This window comes from Lipophrys pholis, assembly GCF_963383615.2.
Source record: "Lipophrys pholis genome assembly, chromosome: 20".
In the NCBI taxonomy this organism is placed as follows: Eukaryota; Metazoa; Chordata; class Actinopteri; order Blenniiformes; family Blenniidae; genus Lipophrys; species Lipophrys pholis.
In genome coordinates, this window is record NC_137648.1 from 10,864,431 (window position 1) to 10,877,505 (window position 13,075).

At 42.3% G+C, this 13,075-nt stretch overlaps 1 protein-coding gene across 3 annotated transcripts; it reads right to left on the reverse strand.

Annotated features, from left to right (window-relative positions):
* Positions 1 to 1,005: 1,005 nt before the first annotated feature.
* Positions 1,006 to 12,164, reverse strand: LOC308125715 (xin actin-binding repeat-containing protein 1). Of its 3 annotated transcripts, XM_080489666.1 has the most exons (10): positions 11,667 to 12,164; positions 11,141 to 11,288; positions 10,969 to 11,056; positions 10,518 to 10,862; positions 9,645 to 9,723; positions 7,720 to 7,853; positions 7,265 to 7,312; positions 2,131 to 2,261; positions 1,704 to 1,881; positions 1,006 to 1,605 (listed from the first exon to the last, which is right to left on the reverse strand). In XM_080489666.1, the coding sequence occupies exons 2-9, from the start codon at positions 11,266 to 11,268 to the stop codon at positions 1,716 to 1,718; spliced, it is 1,119 nt and encodes a 372-aa protein (XP_080345792.1). In that variant the 5' UTR covers positions 11,269 to 11,288; positions 11,667 to 12,164; the 3' UTR covers positions 1,006 to 1,605; positions 1,704 to 1,715. The 3 variants fall into 3 exon arrangements, 2 of the variants coding, with proteins under 2 accessions (XP_080345792.1, XP_080345791.1); XR_013936395.1 differs by lacking the exon at positions 2,131 to 2,261 and having other exon boundaries at positions 1,007 to 1,605; positions 11,667 to 11,757; XM_080489665.1 differs by lacking the exons at positions 1,006 to 1,605; positions 1,704 to 1,881; positions 2,131 to 2,261; ... (3 more) ...; positions 11,141 to 11,288; positions 11,667 to 12,164 and adding exons at positions 2,373 to 6,902; positions 8,575 to 8,781.
* Positions 12,165 to 13,075: the final 911 nt, after the last annotated feature.

Genomic DNA, 13,075 nt, shown 5'->3' on the forward strand with positions numbered 1-13,075 from the left:
ACACAAGTCACTTCACAGAGTTTACAAGAAAAAAAATAGTCGATTAAAACAAGGCAATTAAGAAAGGCATAAAGAGGACAATAAAATAAGTCAAATGTATTTTTATGTATTATATTCTAATGCATCACACAGCACCTTGGAGGGGTGGCTTCCCCACGGGGGCAGGCCCTTTCTGGGCCTCTGCTTTGGGGTGGCTTGCCGGCCAGCCGGAGCTTGCGGCGCCGGTGCTTAGGGTTCCGGCCGGGTCTGGGTGGGACCGGAGTGTGCGGGTTGACCTGGGAGTGGGTGTTGATCGGGAATGGGGGCTGCCCCCTTGCATCTCTCCTTCTCGGTGGGTGTCAGGGGCCTCGGGGGTGGCGGCCGCTGTGCCTCCGGGTCTCCGGGTCTCCGGGCTTGGGGCCTTTCCCTGCAGTCCTTCGGGTGGCTGGGCATCACATCCTGTTGCCCTTGACTTGGGGAGGTATCGGTCTGCGGGGCTCTGTCACGCCTGGACCAGACTTCAGGTCTCTTTTGGTAGCCCCACCTGCATGTGTGAAAATCACTCCGACTCTTGACAAGTCCCACGGACATGCAGAATGCCCCCTGGACTCACTGGGCATGGTTGGAAGACACTGTTTATTTGTATTTGTCATCTCGGTGGAGAGCTGGACCACTGGTGCCATTGTAGACCTCACACACACACACACACACACACACACACACACACACACACACACACACACACACACACACACACACACACACACACACACACACACACACACACACACACACACACACACACACACTGCGGTGTGACACTACCCTCCCTACCTTCAGGGACACCTATGATGATCCCTGATTCTCTGAGAGTTTGGCAAGATGGAATAAATAACAATAGCAAATGTAAACATTATGGCAGGTTGAATGTAGCATTGATGAACATTCAGGTAATAACACACATAAAATGGCATCAACAATGTAGATGATACTGTGATGCTACATAAAAAGATTGTACAAGAGGAATACGTGTTCACACTTTATTGTCATCTGTAAAGTATTGCATTCATCATAATTACAATGTCACAGAAAAAACCAAAAAACCTGTCTGTGGAAAAGACTTCTTGTGTTCTTCTGAAAAAACCCAACTGATTTCTCTTCTTCTTCCTCCACCAATAAAATCAAAACTATGCCCACTGTGTGTCTAACAAACTGAATGATTATGAAATAATTGCATGTCATCAGGTCCAGGACCCCCTTTGAGTGGCACCAAAGATCCCAATAGGGGCTCTGAGGCTTTGCCTGTTCTGAACTTGTAAAGAAAAACCATAATGAAATACCCTGTAGAATCGAGAGCAGATCTGGGAAACTGTACATTTTTCATTTTAATGTTCACACGTTTGTAAATTTACTTTAATGTTTTGAGGTCCACGACTTTTCTTGGCGGCTCCAGGGCCACTGATGTAAACGTCCGAGGCTCCGTTATAAATTAGGTTGGAATCATCATGTTTGTACGATTTCATTTAGTGATCCATCCTTTAAAAGTGATCAAGATTTGACACGATTGGCGTGGCAGTGCAGCTGTTGGACTGTTGCATCTTCCTGTGCAGTTCAAAATCCCATCAGCTGAATGTAGAAATAAGATACAGTTTTAAATGAAGCATACAAATATATTAATTGACCAAAGAATGAATGTACCTGATCTAAAACCTGCCTATACTCACCTGGACATACATTCATGCGTCATACTCATCGTGCAGATTGGACGTGCTCCTCAGAAGCCATCGGCTCTTGTGCTGAGCGTGTCCAAAACCTTCATCATAGTTTCCCTTCTTTCTGAACAGTTGTTGGTAGTGAAATATGCAGTAGAACTCACCATTTGCCGGTGTGTAATTGGACACGCTACAAATGAACACAGGTGTGTCAAATACAGTTTAGTTTAAGGACGGCATGGGTGGTTTTCTTTAATCAGTCAATGAAACATTTTGGGGAGTACCCAAAGTTCTCAAACTCAACCACATAGACGAAGCCTGTAAACATTACATTCATTCATTCAAACATTCATTTTGGATCCAAGAGGTTTTAGGTTACAATCAAATGAAGTGGAATTACCATGGGCACAATATTAGCAAAACGTCTTAATAATCCCACCTTAGTTTTTTCTTGCATTTTTTACAGCAGAAGCAATTTTTGTGATACGTGTATTTGTCTGCTGTTATTTTTTCCATCTGATAAACTGGTTTCAAACAGGCTGAGCACATCTCTTGTGAAGTTGCTTGAAACTGATGGAGAGAAAAAAAAAAAAAAAAAAACCAGACCAAACATTATTAATTAGGTAAAAAAAAAGAAAGAAACTTTGACAAGAGGCATTAATAACAAAACACTGGAACAAATGACAACCAAACCAGTTTAATTAAATATTCATGTCAAACATAGCTTTAAATATTTAAAAAGATAAGAGATACCTAAACATAAATAAAACATTTTAAACAGGTGATATTAAAAACCAAACAATCAGGAATATTCAACTCAAACACTGTCTAGATAAACTACATTTATGTACATGAGCTGTCATATCTTGAAAAACGACAAAGTCATTTTTCCTACTGAGGCATTTGATTGACGGGCAGCTGCACTTCTGGGTAGGTGGTGACCTGATTTGTTCCTGGACTTGTCGATGACGTTGTGGTTTCTGGCTGAGGTGTAACAACAGTGGAGGTTTTGGAGGAATAAAAACGGTTCCCAAAGTTATCGGTCCTCTCGTAATTTTCTGTGACCGTCTTTGTTCCTAAAATACTTTTCCCCTCGTGGTCCGTGTGCACCTCGAGCACACTGACTTCCCGGTTGGGGTCCGGTTGGCTGCAGGTGGCTTGTTTTTGACCCTTTCTTCTAGGCTCTCCCTTCCTCTTTGCGGCAGGGCTGTTGCACGTCAGCGTCTTGGTTGTCCGGAATTTTTCCTCCACCTTCGGACTCTGCTGGCACGTCTTGCAGATTAAGGTTTCTGGCGCTGCTGCCTCCGCTCTGTCCATCTTTCTCGCTGCTGACTCGATGGAGATGAACGCAGGTGAAGATGGGGGACTCGACCGCTGCTTTAGGGACGACGCTTCGGCACTTTGCTCAGTCGCTGCTTTCGCTCGACTGGCACTTTCATTTGCTTGCTGTGATTTTTTTCTGCTTGACTCGATACTAATCTTACTAATATTGCCTGAAGATGGAGATCCTTGCACAGCCCCTAAAGACTCCTTAAACAGGCATGATAATCCAGCAATATCAGCATCAGATTTAAGCGTAGACACTGAATAAAGGGCTTTCTTTATGGTTCCTTCTATGTCTACGAGTCTGGCTAATGTTTGTTCTTTGAGATTCATTATCTCTTCACTAGCTCGCTCAAGATCTCCAAAAACATGAGCCATTGACGTCTTGGTCGGCGTGTTTTCGTTGATTGATGGCAGCCTTTTGTCTTTGTTTTCTTCCTTCACCTTAATTTGTTCTCTCTCGTCAGCACTGACAACCCAGTCGGGGACGTTTTCAAAGACACCTGTCAAAGACTTTACGTCGACCTCGCTTGTGTCCTGTTCGATTTCTTCAACTCGACTGAGGAGGCTCTGCAGTTCCTCCTGCTTTCGCAGGTTGTCAAAGATTTCCATGGCCGCTGTTATGTTCCCTCTCATGATCTCATCCATGTGAACCGACAGCCGCTGTCGGCGTTCGTCCTCCGTCTCACTCCGTCCTTTCTTTTCCCTCATCTCAACTCTGTTTTCCTGCGTCATTGCTTTCTCCTGCTTCCCTTCACTGTCGTCACTGTGTCTACCAGCGTGGCACGATGGATCAATTCCAACTTGGACGGGCTGTGCAATTTTTACCCTTTTTGGTTTTACAGGGGCAATCTTCTTTGGAGATGCCTTTTTACCTCCAAATTTCTGGCACGCTTCATGGAAATCTACATGTTTTTCCTCATTTTCACTCAGACCATCTTTGACTGAGGAACATTGGTGGCTTTTTTCATCTGCTGTACCATTTAGCGTTTGTTGCTTTGTAATGACTTTGTTGTCAGTAACAGCGGAACATATTATGTCAGGTTCCCGGGTCAATTGTTCAGATTTACTTGAACGCTCAGCGCTTTGAGGATCTAATGAATCCCTGTTAGAGTTGAACAGGTCTTGCCCAAGTTCATCCTGACATGGAACTGTTGTCTTCTTCATCGTGTGAGGAGATTTTGGAAACATTTCTTTGGGGGTAGCAGTATTGTTTTGGGTTGCTTGCATATCTTTTGGGTGTGAAGATTGGCCATTTCTTTCTTTCATCATCAAATGTTCTGGTTTAGGAGGAATGACTGGTTTTGGACCAATAGATCTTTGGTTTTTATCTGACACGGCACCTCTTACTGGTTTATTTGAGGTTCTTGTTTCTTGTGGAGGTTTGGCATTTGTTGCACTCACTTCTTTAACTAATGGCTCTTGAGGGGTATTGGGGCGAAACATCTCAGTGGGTTTTTTAATAGACAGAACATCTGTATTTTGTGACCGTTCCTGGCAGGGTTTGGAGGAGTTTCTATATATCATCGCTGCTCTAAAATCACCTTTTGTGACATTAATATTGGATTTTTCTAAGGAGTCTAAAGCTGCTTGAACTTTACCTTGAAAAACAACTTCCTCTTCTTCTTGTTCTGGCGTAGTTTCTGAACCGTGTACAATTGAAACTGAGTCTTCCTGTGAAGATTCTTGAAGTAAGGTTTTACCTTTTTCTCCTGACGAGTGATACAAGGCTTTGGCTTTGACTGTGGCCTGTTGAAGCTCCTGGATTGCAGTCTGGAGGTCAGAGATCTCGTCATTTTCATCAATTACCTGAACTAGTTCTGCCTGGAGGACCCTGTCGTCATCCTGCCCATCAAAACTTAACAATGAAGACTGTGGTGTGACTTTAGAGTTATCAGCCTGGCTTTGTGCATTGAGGACAGACGCTTTAGAAGTATTCTGCACATATTGTTTTTGGTCAATTAAAACATTTTGACCTGCAGTTGACATGAGGGTAGACTGTGAACAATTGTCATATATATTTGGCTTGGGTTGGATTTGATTCTGATTTCCAGAGAATATGCTTTTTAATCGCTTAATATCCACAGGGACCCATTCTGAAGTACTTTCCTCTGCAAAATCACCTTTCTGTTCATAAGGGTCCTGAGGGGGTTCCTGTTCCTCAGCTGTTGCTTCTGTCTGAAGAGTTTTTAGATAATCATAATCTCCCTTCTCAATGCAGCTCTTGAACAGTTTGACATTCCCTTTTTCTGTAACCTCAGGTCTGAGGAATCCCGGACAGGTTTGATCTTGAAAAGTGTCCAGAAAGCTGCGTTTGGCCGAGTCAATGATGCCCTTTCTTGTTTCTTTATCAAGTGTTTTACCCGTTTCACCACTTTCCGGCTCTGGTTCGTAATACTCTGCGCCTTGTGCAGGGCTGTAAGTCTTCACGTCTTCCTCATCAAAATACTTATACAGCGAGTAAACAATGACTTCCGCTGAGTTGTTTACATCTTGTTGAATGATCACTCCTTTCCTCAGAGAGTTGTCTTGGTTGAGAATATCCTCGACAAGCTGAGCCACATTGGCCGTTTTGCACTCTGTGTCCTTGGTGGTATGGACCTGACGCTGGTGAACAGGTACATTCACCACTGTGGCCTTCATGTATCCATCGCTATCCTCTTTTAGGTACGTGATCTGAGGTTTTAGATTCACTCTTGGTAGGGAATGGAGAACAAAGTTTTGTGCGCCACCTTCGGCTACCTCATCATATCTTATCTCTGGCCCACTCTCCGACATAGTGAATTTAGCTTTTTTAGCAATCATAGTCTCATTCACCTCAATAATCGAGCCGAATGAATGAATGGCACGTGCCTTGTAGAGGAAATCTAATGTTTCATTAATGTTCTCCACCATGGTCTCAATTTCGTCTTTGTTCTGCTGCCTGATTTTGCCAAATGGCATTGATTCAAACAGATGGGTTCTGTTTCTCACATTAGCAACCAGACAGTCCTCGCCTGTCCCACCGTCTCTTGCTGAGATTTGAGGTTTTGATGTATGGACATGAGAATTCTCTCTTTCTATGTTTGTTGAGACAAAAGGGTTGTTTTGGAAAAGAGCGGCACTTGTTTTTATCACATCAAGACATCCTTCTGCATCGGGAGCGCTTGACAACAATGACACTTGTTTATCAGGCTGTTTTTCCAAATCAGGGTAGATTCTTTTGTTTTTGCTTTGTAAATTGTGTTTACGACACATGTCAATCTCCATGTTCTGCATTTGGGCATTTGTTTCATCCGCAGAAACAGAAATGTTTGTCTGGACAATTCTATCAGAATTTGACCTGCCTGTGTTCACATGCTGACTCTCAAATAACCTTCTGGTGGCCTGGACATCTATTTTAACATTCTCCTCCTCACAGTCTCTATCAGGCTCTGGCCTACAAACAAGAGATGTGTCATCCCCTGCAAGTTCTTTCACAGTTCCAGTATGAGGCTTTTCTTTTGGCTCCTCGAAAACGGCTGAAATTTTCTTGACGTCACACTTTTCCGCAGTCCCCTCTCCCATGTGCATCTTAAGGGTGTTAGGAGACACTTTGTCTTTCAAGCCAGAGTTCTCAAATATCAAGCATCTTGAGAAGACCTCTCCCTCATATCCAGTTTCACCAGCTGTCTCCCTTTCTGAACTCAAGACCTCAGCGAGCTCCTCGTCCACAACATCATCCAACATCTTCAGCTCTGGGTGAGTGTGCTTGAGGAGTCGTCTCAGCTCACATTTCTGTCTCTGTTGATATAGCATTTCCTTCGAAACTTGGGAAGCTTGATAATATGCCCCAGAGCGGTCTTCTGCTCCTGAAGGAGGTGGAGGAAGGCCATCCTTTCCTTGGAAGGATGTTGGGTCTTCAGCCATCTTGGGAGAACAAAGTAACGTTCTTACTATTCCCTCCTTTTCAAGTGAAAACCATGCTCCAGCTTTGTTATTTTCAGGACCACGAGAGTTTGTTACCATCCATGTCAGGCCGGCTTGCTCTCCTCATGCCAGCAGTAGAAGTGTTAGAGGAAATCCGAATGAACCAGGAAATACGGCCACACATGCAACCTTATCCATAACTGATAAAATATGTGCAATGAATGGCATACGTGTCAGTTTTGATATTTTCACGACAGTGAATGGTAGTCCTGATATCGCTACGTTACGCAGGGAACAATGCAAATCCACCGTGCACATAGCAGTTGCACCCACCACAATATCATGCAAACCGTCTGGTTTACCTGAAAAGATCTTCCTCTTTTCGCCGATTCAGGTGATGGATTGTGCTCCTGGACAGAAATAGAAAAATGTTTCAATTTATTTTCCACTTGATATGAGCTGTCTGACTAGATTTACCATATCAGTGATGGACTGTTTCCATTTTGTTATTTCCATATGATACGCAGCTCTGGAGAAGCTCAACAGCAGCAAATCATGTTGTTTCAAGTTACTACACTATGTAAATTTCTAGGCCTATTTATCTCCATAAAAATATGTAAAGCGTGTATATACTCAGATATTTGTAGATATTTCTTCCTCTACCTTTAAGCAACAAGCATCAGTCAACTTGCTTAAAAGTCTCCGACATAACCTTTTAATACGAGAGATTAATATGAGATTCTAGTTTAAGCTAATTCACACCTCCTAACATAGTGTACACTGAACAAAAAAAAGACACGAGTAGACTGTTGTTTACCGGCTTTACAGGAGTCTTGGTCGATTCCTGAGACACTTTGGACAGATAGAGAGCGGACATCACTTTGACCGAGACAGACAGTTTCTCCTTGGTTTGGATGTTTCTGAAGTCTGCGATTGACCTCCTCTTTTCATCTGTGGAAGGAGCAGACACAGCCGATTTAATGCGTAGTATTTTGTTATGACAGAAATTGTACTGCGTCGCACTTGAAGAGGGTCTAATCAGAGCCGTCTGAGAGCCGTGTTGACAATGTCTAAATAAAGACTGTAATCAACAGCATGAGGCTGAATACTTTCAGAATCGTCCACCTCCCAAACACAATGACTTGTTTAATGACACAGGTGACTTCTGGCCGTGTCATCAAATTGCTTGTCAATAGGCACCAGTTTGGGGCCATGAGTAATGGCCGTTTTCAAGCTGATATTTACCAGCTGTCGTGTGGTTGAGTTATAAATGTCCCGCTTGTGGTGCAGCAGGTCATATAACTGACTCCAGTGACACACATACTGAGGCTTAAAGGACAGCGCAGTCACTGCAGCTACAGTTGACTAAGCACAGAGGAGCAAAGGTAAACATACATTATGTCTGGAAGTTGCTGATAAAAACAAAGAAGTATATACAGTATGGCAGCTCCCCTACCGAGAAAACGTGACAAAACAGGGATTTAGAAAAAGAGTGGCAGCTTGAGTGTTGAATTCCGCCTGAGATTAGCAAAGTATTTGAAGTATTAATATTGTATTTATATAATTTCTTAATTTTTTTTGTCTCTCGTGCTGTATCTTTAGCTTTATGGGTTAAAAAAAAACTGAAACTGGTTTTAGGAATCCCTTTGAGACAAAATAACTGTTAACTCACTGTCGTGAAATAATTCCAATTTCCTTTCTGCCCTTCTTCTTTGCGCCTAGAAATCCGTGAGCTAATATCTCAGTCTCGTTTCCTCTTGCTTTGTGTCCTTGCAGCAGAGCCTCTACCTCTCCCGGTCGCTCCTTCCTTCTGTCTCATTCCTGCCCCGGAGACAGCTGACCCTTTCACCCTCCTGCACTTATTCAGGACTTGCAACACACCGGCTATTTCCGACCCGCTCTGAAGTGGCCCATGCTGCCCACACCAGGCTGGGCCAATCACAGCTCTTTGCACAGTCACTGCGCGTACTTGTACCCCGCTTCTCCTTCATTGGTTTGAAACTCTGACCTGGGTCACAGGACTCGGAGAAGACTTTCTAGTGAGCATTGACTGGAGAGGCGCTTTCAGCTTTTGTCTTCACATAAAATGAAGAAACCTGTTTCTGGATTCACTTTAGTAATAGACGCAATGCATAATGACTGTTACGTCTAACAAAATCAAAAGCATATGTATTTGACAACATTCATATTATGCAGTGTTCGGTGCTATTGTCTTGGGGCCTGTCTTGATCAGTAATTGATTATACAACATTTTTGGTCTCATTTTTACTTAAAATTGTTTGTTGAGTACTCTTTATTACACAGACTTTATTACACTTACTGTTGGCCATCTACAGTTTATTGAACTAAATAAGTAACAATTTAGGATGCAGCCAATGCTAAAGTTAACAGTTCAAAGAGCAGGAGAACAAAGTAACAAGATCAGTGATGCCTATCAGCTCCCTGGAGCACCGTAATGTGGCTGCCCACCGCTTACTAGAAATACAATGGGTAAATGTGGAAAAAGGACTTTCCCCCAAGGAGATTAATAAAATATGGTTAGGGTAGAAACTTCAACATTACAGATTTCACAGATGTAACGGAGGTTTCTAATAAAACAAATCTTGTAATTCACAATACTGGTGTCAGGCGCTCCATAAACACAAAGATATGGAAATATAGTGTGGCGTGATGGCCGTCCATAAGCAGACTTTGACATTTTTTTATTGCTCTTACAGGAACGTGATGTCACCTGGTACTCACCTGCATCAGCGGTGGCATTTCTTTCAAAATCGATACCTCCTATTGTTTTTCTTCTCTCCACTCTGTCCAGATTCACTGCCTGGAGAGAAATGAATGCTTACTATTACAAAACAGCTGGATGTAAAAATTCAAATGACTTTATAGCGGGTTGTTTCATAAAATGAGGAAATGTGGAGTTTTGTACTGTCTTTGCAGAAACCCCACACAAAAAATATGGCTTCAAATAGTACCTTTAACCTTTCAATATGCCTTTAATGGAGAACTATTTATCTCTGTGCTCGTGTATTAAGATATCCCAGGCAGAGATTACAGCTGGAGTTCTTTAAGGAAAATTAACCATGAAAAGTCGATGCGAAGAACATCCTATCAAGACGGACATTTTCAGATTTTTGGCTTAGCAGTGATGACCAGAAAAAGTCATTAGAAAACTAATGCCAATACAGAATGTGAAACAGAAAAGAGGCTGATTTCAGCACCAGAAAAGAAAAACTTCCAAGTCTTCCATGACTTCACTGAAACACAAGCTGAAGCTTTGGTTATATCACCTAACATCAGCATAATAGGATATATGTGGGTAAAAGCTGTGTGTGCAAGACAACTTAGAGTATATAGGAGTGGAAATGATTCATGCGAAAAAGTGGTGAATGTGTTGCCTTTGTAGGTCACTAAATCTGATGTAAATCTGATTGGAGGTCGATGGTTTCCAGATGAAAGTGAAAATTACCCTGCCGTCAATCTACAAACAAAGACCGGTAAGCCAGACGCTAGATACTAGATGACAATTAAATGGGTCATAGATATAAAATATTTTGTTTTCTTGCATAAAATATCACAAGTAACTTCCTTTCCAGCCGTGACAGTGATTGAACTTACCTTTTTGGCCACATGCTCTTGTTTAGTTTCAGTTTGAGACACTTTCTGAAAAGCTTTGAGGCTTTTCTCGTTCTTTGCAGCTATAGCTGCATCCCGTGCCTCTCCATTCATCACCGCCACGTCTCTCATGTGAGGTGACGAGTTTGCAGCTCTGAGGCTGGACTTTTCTTTGCCTGTTGTTGTCGCCTTTACCTCATACAGAGCTCTCAGATTCATTATGGACTTGGTGTTGCTCTGCAGGCTGTCCATTGATTTGGCGGGAGTTAAATTGGCTTTGACTTGAGATTTCTCGTCAGTTTTCTTCAGTATCGACTTTGGAGGAGTCTTTTGAGTAGATGGCGCTTTCTGTAAATGACACACAGGCACACCACAGCTGCAAAGGTTATATTCTCCGCATGGAAATGTTTACGTTTGTTGAATTAACTGCACGATAAGATGAGTTACAGGTCACCTCTTGCGACACTTGCACCTGCTTTGTTTTACTGTGATAGGCAGTAGTTGGTTGAATGATTGTGCTTCCGCTCACTGCAGTTTGGTACCTTTCATATACAAACACAAAATGACATGCCCTTTGAGAACAAGTTCGGATTGTGAGTGAAGTTGTCACAGAGACTTTCTCTTACCTGGCCACTAAGTCCGACACTGACGTGTTCTTGTCCGGCAGGCCCGTGTCCTTCCAGACTTGATCGTCATTTGAGTCCGAGAAGCTCTTCAGCGACTGGGTGCGCCTCAGGGTGATATTCCATTCCATGGTATTGTCACTACTGCACACTGTTAAACAATATCTATATTGCCGTTGTATGAAAGACAACATCAATGGTATCGTCTATGTTATGTTAAAGCATGTGTTCTATAGTCAATTTTAATTTATTTGATCATTTTAACCCCAGAAGTGAGTGATTTCTCCATCATCTCAGCCTCTTTAAACAAAATATCTTGATTTATCTATTTCTTTCCACAAAAGCATTTAAATGACAGGCCATAGCATCAGAAGTATATTGCTCTTACAGGAAAAGTACAACTTTGGAGTACATCATGCAACGATCCAGAAAAGACCTCAGAGAGGCTTCAAATATTAAGATGAAACTTTTAAGTTTTCCGACATTGCGGCGTTGCCATTGATTAAAAGGTTCTCGGGGTGAATCCTACCTTTCAGGTGTCGATCGGTGTCTGTTCCTCACGGCAATCAAAAGCACTTTCACAGCATCACAAGACCTGCACACGGTGTGAAGCGTTTGTGAGCAAAGTCCTTCCTCTTCCTCATTGCTCTCCTGATGACTGTGTAAAACGGTCTGAGAGTAACAGATAGAGCGAATCGTCGAACGCTGCTCTGTAACACAGATTCACATCGTTAAATTGCTCCTTGTATCAAGACTCTATCTGCATTATTGTATGTTTTAGCTCTCGAGCTTTCGGGAAAATCACTGCTTGAATTCAAATTAAGTCTCGGCTGTAATTACTTGATCTTTGAGCAGCAATACACCATCCATTAATTAAATTAGCTTTATTGATCCTGTAGGCCATCGGATTCTTGTTGCAGTAACAAGTCTTATTTAGACAAAGGAGGATAGGAGTAACTCATGGAACTGAAAGACTCAACCTGCAGCTGTTTTTATTTTTTTGGGGGGTGTTGGCTTTAACTGGTGCAGATTAACAGATCAGTTCTTCAGATATAAATTCACAAAGTCATATAGATATGGTGCTCAATAGCTAATTTATGGTCCAAAGTTTGCATTCTAGCTCTTCAACTGGGATTATACGTTGTCAATTGTTGTGGTCATAGTACCCATTGGATTAATAATCAACTCTGAAAGCTTAGCAGACAGATAAATAGTCTTTATCTATCGAAACTGGGACATGACTGTCCAATTGAAAGAAGATAATCCCAGGATTACAGTACATACAGTCCAAAGTTCCTTTATTGTCCAAATTATATAAAAACAATACAATGCTCAGCTGAGTAACTCGTGCACAGTTTTCCCGTATAAGCTGAAAAGATGCACCCTTCATATCTTTTCAGTTTGTACAGGAAAATTGAATCGCCTTACTTTGTGGAGTTCGCATGTTCTCCCTGTGGGTGGTTTTTCTCTCGGTTTCCTCGAAAGGTTGCTAGTGCCCGTGTGACCGACTGGTGTCCTGCTGGCACTGTTCATTCTCCAGCCTCATGTGACCCTGAATTGGACAAAGTGATATCAAACAGAAATGTTTAGTTTCACGCTCAGATCCAGACCAGTGGTCTATAAGCCTCTATGTTATGCAGTTTTTTGCCGCATCATCAGTTTCAGTTTTGCACCTCGAGCTGTCAGAAGCAAAAGTAAATAAAAGTTTAAAACATACAAAGTGTTTGCAGTTTTTCCACAGTCTCTCTGCACTACATTGGATGCTCTTGTCAAAATAATCTAGAAAAACTTGTGGAAAAGTTTGTCTTTCCTTGTTGGAATCTTCTTGGATCCTAAATTAGACACCTTTTGGCCAAACTGGTCTCGGGAAGGCCAGGGTCAACAAGTGTTGAGGAAGTTTGTCTCCACCCAGGAATTTCAGAGAACCTCTGACCCCAA